Here is a 12,882-nt window from a genome sequence, read left to right as displayed (position 1 = left end):
TTGTCTTTTGGTTGAGCATTGTTCGAGCATAAATCAGCTAAACTGTCTATGCATCCTTTTAAGTTACATAACAATGAATGTGGACATGATCAAATGTTATCCAAGAAATGTGGAAAGTTCTTAAATCGCCAAAATGCACAGCATTTATTGCAATAAAATCACAATTGTATTCAACAAAAATTAAACACAGTCTTGACAAAAATAAATACATTTTACGCCTTTTAAAGGCTTTGTACTTTCACTGTAAAGTAAAAAAAAAAAAATCCTGATTCGTCACTGCAGTCTCAATGAATAATTTGTACAACCCAGACATCAAACAGCTGTGCTCACATGGCATGAGCTGTAATGTTCATTACACATCGTTGAATGGTTGCTACCACAATCAAATAATTGTCACCCTTTTGTCCTGATGCAACAACATGACTCAGTGGTATCACAAACTAAACAATACTCATAGCTTTCATAAAATAAACCAAACAGCATTAACAGGCTCTATCATCAACCACAACACTGATTACCAAGAATTAACACAATGCTAACTTTTCCTCTGCTGTGTTCAGACTGAATCAGAGAGCTCATAGTGTTAAAGGCACTTCAGAACTCAGGCCTCATAGCTACAACATACATGTACAATTAACCATCAGTACAGTGCATTTTTCTTGATGCACTGTCCATTTCCTGACCAGACAACTGTCAACTGATTTTACAGCCCAAAAGTTATCACTGAGGTCAGAGAGTTATGATTTAATCAAGATTTCATCAAGAGATACTGTATAACCATACAGTTAGTTAGAAATGTAAAGTATCTTAAATCTAAGCCCAAATTTGTAACTTTTACTTAAGAACAATCCAAACTCAAACCCTGAAGAGCACTGGAGGCATCCATAAATACTAAAAGCTGTTTGTTTTTGACTGCCATAGTCCACATATTATACTTTTCAGTCATTTTTGAGTCTGAACTATAGACTGTATATTAAGATGGACAGGGAAACAGCTGCCTGTGAGTGAAGCCAAAATATTCACCTCTGTTGACTAGCTACAGTAAAGGTAATAAGTCCCATCTCCTCCATGTAAACAAACATGGTGTGTCAAATTATAAAGTTTATACACATCTGTTGTTTTAGTTATTTAAAATCATACTCATTTATGGCCATTTTTCAGAGTATTTTTGTTTTTGCTTGTCACTGATCCAAAATAGAGGGTATGTAACGTAACATCTTAATTGACAGCTCTGTGGACAAATGCGGCTCCTCACAGGGAAAACATAATGAAAACCAGTGATACTGTCATTTTACTTGTTTGCAATCTTGTGATCTCAAATGTCCACTGGGGGTCAGGGAGTTAGGGGCAGCTACTAGAAATTAATGGGAATGGAGGAAAGTTACTGCTTTAAAGCTCCAGATGGACCTGTACACTGCAATTACCATCAGAATTTTTTACATATGTTGAATATGATTCCTACACTTTACAAAAAGGTGATTTTTACCACAGTTTAACTGATTTACCTGGGGTGGAGGCAATCAGTATCACAAATACTGAGTCCTGCAGACCTCCTTGTGTCATCTAGCCAGATGAAGGGAGACAACAGTCTAGAGAAGTCTTGTACTGAGCTAAGAGGCTAGCCAAGCTAACATATAAAACATCCTTGTTTAGTCACAAATATGCTTTAAATTGAAATACTGGTGCATTATCAACCGAATAAACCTTGTGGGGTAAGCAACCGAGTGATGAGTGGTTCAGAAACAAGCCTGCTCTATGACACAGCGGTTAGGCATGATAGTTAGCTCCCATTTAAGTGCCAGGTTCCTTTCCCCCATCCTTTGTTGTTTTTTAATGTATAATTAGAAAGCCACATTGCTACCAAATGAAGGGCCGTATGGGAGCCAAACAGTGAGCTCTACTGAGCTTGTCCAGGCTTAAGATGGAGGCTTTTTAAATTCCTGCCTGCTACCATTTCTCTTTGAGTTTTCATAACTTAAAAAAGCCTTAATATTTCACTATTTCAAGGACATAAAAGTGGCTTATGAATTAAGGATTTTTATATTTCGGCATTTTGAATGCTTGGCATAGTAGTGCTCAAAACATGGACTTTTTGGTAGCGTTTCTCTAAGCAGATAACACTAATTGCCTTCCAAGGGGAGCTCTCAGCTGCTGCGTGATGCCATCTGCAAAGAATGTGTTGCAATAAGAGTCTTCTTCTGACTTTCACAAGATCCTGTTCTGCTGCGGACTGCACCTCTGAAGGATCTTTGACATTTTATGAGGTAAGTTTAATATGTGCTTTAGTTAGCAGAGGCTGGATGATGTCTGCGGTCCCATTTGCCAGCTTTCATCCAAGCACGTCCTGCCTCCAAATGCCATCAGCAGCACAAGATGTTATACCTGTCAAAGAGGTATTTTGGCTTCACTTTTTGTTCCACAAAAGGAGACAAAGACACACCATTCATCTTAACGTACAGTCAAAGGTCTTCACTAAATAGTATACCCAAATTAAACCAAAAAGGAGGAGCATGTGGTGAACATTGCGAGACAGTGTTGGATAAGTCTGGTTTCAGCTATTGTAAAATCTGAAGAAAAGATACGTAAAATATCTGTAGGCTACATTATGCGTAAGACATAGGAGACATAAGTGAGACTCTAGATCTTAATCTGGACTCAACCCCTGTGTGGTGATTGAAAATCTTGTGTTTAGTTTCACATCTATTGAATCTGACTTTTGACTATATTTACTTGGGCAATTTCATTTTTAAAATTTGAATTATTGCTTAATTTGCCAAGGCAGTCTGGCCACAGACCATTCATTTCTGAAGGCTATTCTCACAGACCGTTCATCTGAAACACTGTATACCTCAGAACAGAAATACACACTAAAACTTTAGAAATAAAATTAGATTAAACTTCCATTTAGGGTTACAGTTCAGCTTAAGTTAATGGTTGGGAACCTGACCATCAAAACCTAATCACAAAAAGTTTAATAAAGATAATAGTCCGCTTGAAGGAAAAAAAGGTTATCCCTAACAAAAACATTCTAACGGAGCCCGCATAGCTTACATAGCTCAGTTAGCTGTTTAAGCTGCATAACTAATGGAGCTACATAGCAAACATAGCTAAAACTTAGCTCACATATAAGATACATAGGTATGTTATATACAAAGCTTTGTTAACTTTAGCAATGTTTGCTAAAAAAAATTATGTTGATTAGGCTAACTTAGCTACATTGGCTTATGTCAGTGATTCCCAAACTGGGGTGCTTGTACCCCCAGGGGTACATGAAAAAAATAAAAATGTGATTTGAAAACAAAAAAACTATTAAATTATATATAAAAAAATCACTTTTATTTTTCAGGTTTAATTTGTATATTATTTTTTATTATTTATTATCTATGCTGGCCCTTGAATACCTGTCAGGTTTCAAACAGCTGTTTCAGTAGTTACAGTTCAAACTGGCAAATGTTTGTATTGTAAGCTTTGATAAAGGGCTGAAGTGTTGGCAGAGAGGCTGGAGGCTGGATTTGTGAGGCATCTTGGAGAAGGAAATCTGTCCTGAATTGTCCAAGATTCTTATAGTAATATATGTTCAGTCAGACACCCTTCTTATTAAAGCTGTGGTGAGTTTATACTTAACAGTTTCAAGTTCATAACTGAATATGTTCTAGAAATGTAAATCTCTTTTTTCAAAAGTGAACTGGTGTTGCTCACTGAAAATGCTGGTAAATAAGTCTATTTTGTGAGAAATAATTCACTTTAAGAGATTTTATTTGTATGTTATGCATGCTAAATGTGGGAGGTGGGGGTGGCGGCAGGCTTACAGACAAGTCTTTTTCTAGCTGCTATGAGTGCGTGAGAGTAGGGGGTACGTGGCTGGAGGTCAAATGTCTGAAGGGGTACGGCTGTGAAAAGTTTGGGAACCACTGGCTTATGTAGTAGTGCTAATTGGGTAACAAGCACTGTTATGTTGGCTTTAACTAAAGCTAACAAAGCTGAATTTTTTTAACTGAAAGTGGAAATTTATTGTATCATCAAATTACAGCATCTGAGATATACAGTGTTTCAGATGAACGGTCTGTGAGAGTGGCTCTCAAAAATGTGCAGTTTGCAGCCAGACCACTCTCAAGTTTGCAGCCATTTTCTTGTAATTGGAAACTACTGGGCTGGTAGCTTGCCTTGTATCGTCATGTAAGTTTGGTTCCAATGGTTTTGTCACAACAAGTCCTCCATTTTTGAGGTTGGTCTAAACCATTTGAAGGCTTTTTGTGCCTTAAATGATAAAAATGAAAAGAAAAAATTGCACCATCACATTGACTACAATGTTTTAAACGCTAGCTTATTCCACACAAATTCACCAGTATGCTACAAAACTCAAAAAAGAGCATGTAACTCTGCAGAAAAGACTGCAAAATACTCACAAAACCTGCCAATGTGATCAATGGATAGTTTAAAAGTAAGGCATGTGATGCATTATTTTTCAGTAAATTTATCCTACTGGATTTATTTATAATATAGCTTTATCCTCTGTGTCCTAGTGCTCTAGTCTATCTAAAGGATGGCGGTTCCTTTATCACCGTGGACACAGGCCTGTTTAAGTTAATCCCATGATCCCTGATTTACCAAATCTGCTGCTGAAGGTTGTCCCTAACAAATTCACTTTTGCTCCTTTGTAAGGAACATTTGAAAATAAACTGCAATGCCCAGATGTTAGAGGAAATTATTTTGCTTTGTACCAATGAGTTTTGACATTTGCTGTTGCATTTGTGACCTATTTTTTAAACTCATGCCCCCACAGTGGGAGTAAATAATCTTGGGGATGAGTGCCACTGAGTGAAAAAGAGAAAATACACTGTTTGGGTCTTTTAGTTGATTTTTTACAGTAAGAAAAATGACATTTCCATCAGAGTCCATCATTTTAGTCTCAGCTTTGATGCCACACCATCAAATGGATATCATGTACTGGGTATCATGAGGGTCAGATATAAAATCCAGCACAGAAAGTACCCTGATTGTCACTGAAGGGTTGCCCTTCACTGGCTGAGTTGCTTGTTGTTAGCCGGTTGGATGTTGTTAGTTGTGTTGGCGTTGTTGCTGCTCCTCCCTGCGTTGCTCTCCATCCTGAGGGAGGATGAGTTGAGTTGACTTCTTTTGAGGACTTTGTTAGCCAGCAGGCTGCACGTCTTCCTGTACTGGTGACGGAGCAGTGAGTAGACAAACGGGTCGCTTGCTGCCTTGCTGTAGGCCAAACATTTGGACAGCACGCCCCAGTGAGGGCTTATGGGCCCTGGGGCAAAGAGCTCGACGATTCTACCTCAAATAAAGCAAAAACAGGACAGAACAAAAAGTCACACACATTGCATGAAAATAGAAATAGAGCCAATTCTTAGATCAGTGTAACTGGAGTGGAAGAAATGTAAAGCAAAAGGCCCTCCCCCAGCTGCTATACTGTAAAAATGTCATCATTTCACTTCACTGAAATGTCACCACTATGCTGAGGAATGTGAACTGGTGGGTGCCTTTTTTAGATGGTTGAATTAATTTCGAAAAATCTTTCTTTCTCTATTAAATCAAATACAATCCACAACAAAAAGAACGCAGTGTTTAGCTGTTAATCGCTTGCTTGATTTAGTGTGATATCCTTTATTCTAACAGGTCTCTACACCCACACAACTTCTAATATGCTTTCATCGCATTTCCATACCCCTATTCTAACAGCCTCTGACAGGATGCCACCACTAATACTGGGGCTAATACTAATGAGAGCCACTGATACCATCACTGACTCATTTGTTATCGTCCTTTTTCTCTGTCCCTCCCCCTCTCTCTTCCCCCGAGTCGTTAAGGCTCAGTGGCAAGGATTACAGCTGTGTGTAAAACCAATTAACTGTGACACCAAGAGAAGGGAGCAGTTAAAAATCTATATATTTGCAGCCATATGCCAAAATAGCATTGAAAATAATTATTGCTGTCTGTATGAAGGCAAGAAGCAAAGAAAAAAATCACAGTGTGTTGGTGACATCACCCATTGGTTTTCAAAGCAGCGTTATGAAGCTCAGTGATGGCCCTCACCATGCTGAAAGTGCTGTCTCAAACTTTCAATCAAACCACCAACAGGCAAAAGGTGGAGCTGAGGTTAGGATAAATCCTGGTAAACAGCTACTCCACCCACTGATTACGTAAATTTGTGCACAAATCTTAGCAGTAATATAACCAAAAGTGTAGAGTTATTTAAAAAAAAAGACCCCACAGCATGCACTTATTAATAGTGTTGCAGCACTTGTGTTTTGCACCCATCTGTAAATATGGTCATTTCTGATATCAGCATGGGCATTTTAACATAGATCTTAATGGAAGTCTAAGGGCTTTTGGAGCAAGCCTCAAGAGGACACTTGTGGAACTGCAGTTTTCTGCACTTTTACACTGACTTCATACACTGCAGAAACTCTAATTTTAGCAAATGTATTTGAGTCATGTCTGGTCAAAATATATTTTTACAGTATTATCAGCATGATATCAGTATTGGAAGATATTAGCTTAAAAAGTGGAATATTAGTACCAGACCATTGACGCTCTGGTTAGCATTTCATTGCTTTTTTTGTCACTGAAATAATTCCTAAATGATGAAAAAGATTAGCAAGAGCTCAAAACTTGCAAGAGGATCTGGCTGCAGACCTCGAGCAGACCTCTATGGTGGGGTGTTCAGCAGCAGACCTCTACTCTGGGGCGATGACGTATATTACTCGAGCCGAAATTGCAAGACTTGGTTGATTTTTGATCACTTTTGTTCATAAAACTGTGCTGTTGTGTAAAATAGCCATGGCTCTCTCTGAAACCACACACTCATTCCCTACTCCCTATCCACTAAATAGTGAGCAGCATATAGTGGACTATATAATGGACTAAACTGAAAAACACAAAATGATTTTGTATGCAACTTCGGCCGCGGGAAATGATGCCATCACGGTCTCACTATTAAAACATTTTCTATAAATGGCTGGTAGATTTAATATTTATTCAACCCCACCTAGTTATTTTTTGTTGCCTTGTCTATTTTTATTATCCACTTGAATTGTGTTTGGTGTCTGTATTTCCTCATCGAAATGTTGTATTTTTCAATAATTTGAATAAGGTTAAAAAAAAAAAAAAAAAAAAAAAAAAAAACAGCTCGTAGATTTCCATTACAACAGCTGAGGAACAAAATTAACTGTAGAAATTCACTGAAAACTGATACTGAACGTAACGTATTTTCACAAAAGAAATAAAAATACTAACAGATACATTTTTTGTGTCTTTAGTGGTAAAATAGTAAACATTTTTGTGTGTATTATCACTTATTTTTGCATAAAGATGATGGTATCATGTTTGTAATCCTCATAGAGGGAAAAAAGTTACTCCATTTTGAATTGTTAACATTGTTTTACAGATTAAATACTTTAGTTAAAACCAACAAACAAAAAAACAAACAAAAAAAGCCTTTAATAAATTTTTATATGCGTTCCTGGGCTCCTCGTGTTAGTCCGGCATGTTTGAGAGCAGGACCCGTCATCGCCCCAGCGTAGAGGTCCACAGCTCGGGCAATGTAAGTCGTTGCCCCACCATAGAGGTCTGCTTGAGGTCTGCAGCCAGATGCCTCTCAAAACTTGAGGTCATCAGTTGATGGAAGGATATGTCATTCTGAAGAGATGGTTACATAAAAAGCCTGTAGTGTTCAACGGTGGAAGCTACAGTGTCTTTGAAAAGTATTCATCCCCTTGGATGTTTTACCCTTTAACTGATTTTATAAATCAATATAATTTGGCTTTTCTGACCCAAAAAACTCTTTAATGTCAAAGTGAAACAGATTTCTACAAAGTAATGGCAATTAAACAAAAATATGTCATGTGAAATAAGTGACTGCATAAATATTCACCTTCTTTAAAATGACTGATCTTATCTAACAAAGGCCCAGCCAGCTGGTGCTAGTAGTCTCACAGTAAGTGAAATGGGGATCACCTGAGTTCAGTAAATGTGCCCAAGTGATAGTATAAAGATACCTGTGTGTGGAAGGTCTAGTCACTGGTCGATCTGTATTCCTGGATACTCCATGAAGATAAAAGAACACTCCAAAATACTAAGAGACAAGGTGAAGGAGAGGTATAAATCGGGAAATGGATGCAAAAAAATTCCAAGGCACGGTACATCCCCAGTGTTCAGTTAAACCCATCATCGAGAAATGGAAAGAATATGGCACATAAGATCAGGCCCACACAAACTGAGTGACCGTGCAAGAAGGAGAATAGTGAGAGAGCCACCAAGACACCTACGACTACTCTAAAGGAGTTACAAGCTTCAGCAGCTGAGATGGGAAAGACTCTGCATACAACAACTGTTGTTCTTCACCAGTCAAAGCTTTATGGGAGAGTGGCAAAGAGAAAGTCACAGTTGAAGAAAACTCGTATTAAATTTCGACCAGAGATCGTCAAAAGGCGTGTGGGAGACTCCATGGTCAAGTGGAAAGAAGTTCTTTGGTCTGATCAGACAAAATGGTGCTTTTTGGTAATTAGACAAGATGCTAAGTTTGGCAGACACTAAACATTGCACATCACCACAAACACACCACCCTGCAGCATGGTCGTGGCAGCATCATGCTGTGGGGATTCTTCTCGGCAGCTGTCTCTAGAAGACTTGTGAAGGTAGACGATAAAAATGAATGTGGCAAAATGTAGGAAAATCCTGGAGGACAATCTAATTCAGTCTGCAGGAGAACTATGGCTTGGGAAAAGATTTATTTTCCAGCAAGACAATGACCTGGAGTATACAGCAAACTACACAGACATGGTTTAAAGGCAACAAGGTGAATGTTCTTGACTGGCCAAGTCAAAGCCCAGACCTCAATCCAATGGAGAACTTGTGGCTGGACTTGAAAAGGACTGTTCACATTGATTCCCGTGCAACCTCACAGAGCTTAAGCAGTTTTGAAAAGAAGAGTGGAGTAAAATTGCATTATCCAGATGTGCAAGCCTGATTGAGACCTATCCACACAGACTCAGTGCTGTGATTGCAGCCAAAAGTGCATCTACTAAATAATGACTTGAGGGGGGTGAAAATTTATGCAGTCACGTTTTGACATTACATATTTTTGTGTAATTGACATTACTTTTTCGACAGTTGTTTTAACTTTGGCATTAAAGAGATTTCATTGTATTTTTTTGTGTCAAAAAAGCCATATCATATTGACCATGACTGATTTATAAAATCAATAGAAGGGTAAAATGTCCTTTTTATAGTTTTTATAGGCACTGTTCTTTCCTGAGGTCTTTTTCCCTCTAAGCCTCCTCACCATCCATGTGGCTGAAAAGGCTTGAATAAATAGAGTAAGCTGTTGACAAGAAATTTGACAAAGATTTTAGGTTTTTGTGGTGTATTCTCAACCTGGAAATAACTTCCTGGAGAAAAAAAGCATTACCAGCCACAAGAAGGTGAATGAAAATCCAAATGAACTTTGTCAAATAGTCTCAGGAGAGTTGCTCTACCTGCTAATCTGAATGAAGAAGATAATGTGTACCTTAATTGTGCAGAGCAAAAACAAGACACAAAGTGAATTAAAATAATGCTGCACCATTAAACTCCAAAGATTTGAAGTTTTTTTACCTGCTTGATGATGGATGATCTTAAACACTTCAAACACATCTACACATCACCTTAAACACAGCACGATGTGAGTCAGAACAAGTGTCTTCTCACCTCGTAATGACGTAAGGGCTGAAGCACACCACGAATGTGCCGATGAACGTGCTGATCTTCTTGGTGGCCCTAAGTCTTCGTCGCTTCTGCTCATCCAAACATTTCTGCCGCACGCTGCCAAAGCACACAGGTACCATTATCTCTCCAGGAGGCAGCAGCACACAGACACACAGACATAATGGAGCAGTCCACAGAGGAAACATGTGGAGAGGATGTGAAGGAAGCAGTGAAATGTGAGCTAAAAGGAGGATTATGGTGGAGGACTTCTTGCACTGCATTTGTAGATATCAACCATGTAAATAGAGAAAAATCTTAAACTTATAGTTGGTTCTGACAAAGATAGATAAGAAAATAAAATTTGAAGGCCTTTCCTGGCCCAATGAGAAATTAAGATTTACTTTAAATTCATGTTTAAAAATATTAAGAAGGATGAGTGTGTGGCATGTGAGTGTATTTTAATTGCATTTTCTTCTTGCACATTTCATGTGCTTGTAATCTAAGTGTTAGTGGAAAAAGGGGAACTTTTATTGCCCCTCAATATCACATAAAAGAAAATATTTAAAGAACAAAACTATTTTTTTTAATTGAATCATAGATGGTACATCTCAAGGTGAAATTTTCATCCCTTCTTATTTTTCCTATGATTACTTTTACTGTTAAAGAAGCTGTTCAAACCTCCAAAATACATGATAGAAGACAAAAGAAATAAAGCAGCCAATGCAAGAAAACGGTTTGCAATCAACTGATTCAGCTCTGTTTGCAATGCAAAGAGCAGACAACCCTCCATTACTTCCTGGTCATCTTGTACAAAAAACAGTGAGCAGGTTTTCTGTCATTTTTCTGCACACTGACCTTCAAAGGTGAAATGTTATGATTGAAGGTGAAAACACGTGAAAGAAGGCTCCCCCTCACATGGTTCACATAAAAAAATGCAGTGCAGGACAGATGCATTCACTGGTCAGACTAAGTATGTGTGGTGGTTGTTTACCTGGGGTGAATATCCACCAGCAGCACCAGCGTCTGCATCGTGATCACGTCGATGCGTTTACAGTGAAACCTCGCAACTTTGAGCACTTTCAGATACGTTACACACAACACTATGAGCGTGAGGAGGAACGTGAGAGAGTGCAGAGCCACGGTGAAGAGAATAAACTGCATCCCGGATCCCTTCGCTCTCACATTGCAGAGGGTGCATGACGCGTAAAGGTGATGGTACCCGACCCAGGAGCGGCAGGTGGCCACCGTGGAGAAACAAAGTGAGTGAATCCACGTGTATCCGAGCGCGATCACTGCATCCCGGTGCCGGATCCTGGAGTGGTAGCTCAACGGGAACACCACAGCCACCCACCTATCGATGCTCAGAGCTGCCATGCTGAGCATGCAGTTTGTGGAGAGAAAAGTGTCGAGGAATCCCACGATCTGACAGAAAACGCTGTTTCCAGGGTGGCCCGCGGTGATGAGCCCGACCAGAGTCAGAGGCATGTTGGACACGCTTAGCAACAGGTTGCAAAACGTCAAGTTGAGGATAAAAAGCCCGGGTACCTGTTTGCGGATCTCCGGGTTGTAGAGAAAGCAGATCAGCACCACAACATTGGACAGCAGCGACACAACAATAATCCCCAAAACCAACACTGAAGCGGCTACGTCCGCTGCGTCCATGGTGCTCTCTCCTAAATATCCACACTTTTGATAAGTGCATCCGCAGTCCTGATGCGAACTACCATCGCGAGTTGCAGCCACTACATTCTCATGCCCTGCAATGCCCACTTTCTCCCAGAATCAATCAATAAACGTCCCTTCAACGGTGTCCACGATTTTGTCGTAAAGGATTCATGGAGTGAGTCTTCATCAGATAATGCTGCGTAAATTTGGGACTCCGTTTCATGGGAATGTAGTCACAACAAGAGGTTTCTTGTGGTGACGCGCTGCGGTAGTTTTCAAGCACCACTGTCGGTCTCCGCTCAGGGTTTCCTGGCTGCGCAATTGCGCGCTGACACGCCGTCAGCTTTGAAAAGGACATTAAAGAACTTGGAGCTGTCTCCTTCTGGAGCTTCTTATATTGAATTCTCCTCCATCTCTGAAGCACGTGCGCACCCCGCTGTTCAAAAATAGCTTTCAGGCGTAAAAATAGAAACACGACGCACGATTGCGTGGCTGGTGGTAAGGCTGATGTCATGAGCATCACGTTCAACACAGTAGCTTGAGTAATGAGATTGTTTGTGCAAATATGCCGTAGATCAACTTCGTGAATATTAAAATAGAAAATCGATTAAAAGTTTTGCATACCAAGTCAGTGTCTGACTAAACTGAATCATATCACCATAGTAACTCATTAAAATTTCTCAGCAGCAAACAGTTGCATCCACAGCTCAGACATGAGTAGATGGAGACCCTGAACAGCATCAGCGCTGAGCTTAAAGCCTAATATGGCGCCTTATATGGAATAATATGGATGCTTATGCAGCACAGTGGAATCTAACATACAAATAATCAATCAGCTTTAACATTGCACTTATTCTCAGGGACACACAACATCGATGTGTGTAAAAAATAATAACAATTACATTATCAATAATAACAAATAAAATATTTTTATCCACTCAATTTTTGTGTTAATTTCCTCATCATACTGGGGTGTGATGGGAGGGTGGATGGTATTGGTTGTTTTGTGTTTTGGCACACTTTTGTTTCACTTAAGCATAGCAGAAAGTTTAATGACTTCATTGTATTAATTTTATTTTTGCTATTAGGAAATAACATAAAAAGTTAAAAACAAATAAATGTTGACTGGATGACTACACAATAGAAACAGTACACTTAACTCATGATAGTATTTTATATTTCATAGTATGTTGTGGAATATTTTATACTGTATGATCATGTTTATTCGGAATCCTTGCACTCTTTGAAACCGTACCATTAATGCACCATGAACTGGCCTTGCACCATGACCTCATGGTCAAGATGTGCCCCATGCATCCATGTACATGGGTGGCCCAGGTCCAAGTCTGCCCAGCGGATTCTTTCACACATGTCTCACTTCCACTCTCATCCCTGTTTCCCTCTTCATCCACTGCCCTCCTCTCTAAATAAAGGCATAAAAAGCCACAAAATATATCATAAAGAAATACACACAGCCATTTGTATATTAGTTAAAATGTGTAATTATAG

General features: G+C 39.2%; 1 protein-coding gene across 1 annotated transcript; it reads right to left on the bottom strand.

Annotated features, from left to right (window-relative positions):
• Positions 1-4,552: 4,552 nt before the first annotated feature.
• Positions 4,553-11,370, bottom strand: LOC121511505 (G-protein coupled receptor 26-like). The gene is made up of 3 exons (XM_041790243.1): positions 10,700-11,370; positions 9,712-9,825; positions 4,553-5,295 (listed from the first exon to the last, which is right to left on the bottom strand). The coding sequence occupies exons 1-3, from the start codon at positions 11,368-11,370 to the stop codon at positions 5,019-5,021; spliced, it is 1,062 nt and encodes a 353-aa protein (XP_041646177.1). The 3' UTR covers positions 4,553-5,018.
• Positions 11,371-12,882: the final 1,512 nt, after the last annotated feature.

Source organism: Cheilinus undulatus, linkage group 6, assembly GCF_018320785.1.
Source record: "Cheilinus undulatus linkage group 6, ASM1832078v1, whole genome shotgun sequence".
NCBI classification, from domain to species: Eukaryota; Metazoa; Chordata; class Actinopteri; order Labriformes; family Labridae; genus Cheilinus; species Cheilinus undulatus.
The sequence above is the reverse complement of the archived record's forward strand: the minus strand, read 5'-3'. Positions and strand labels throughout refer to the sequence as shown.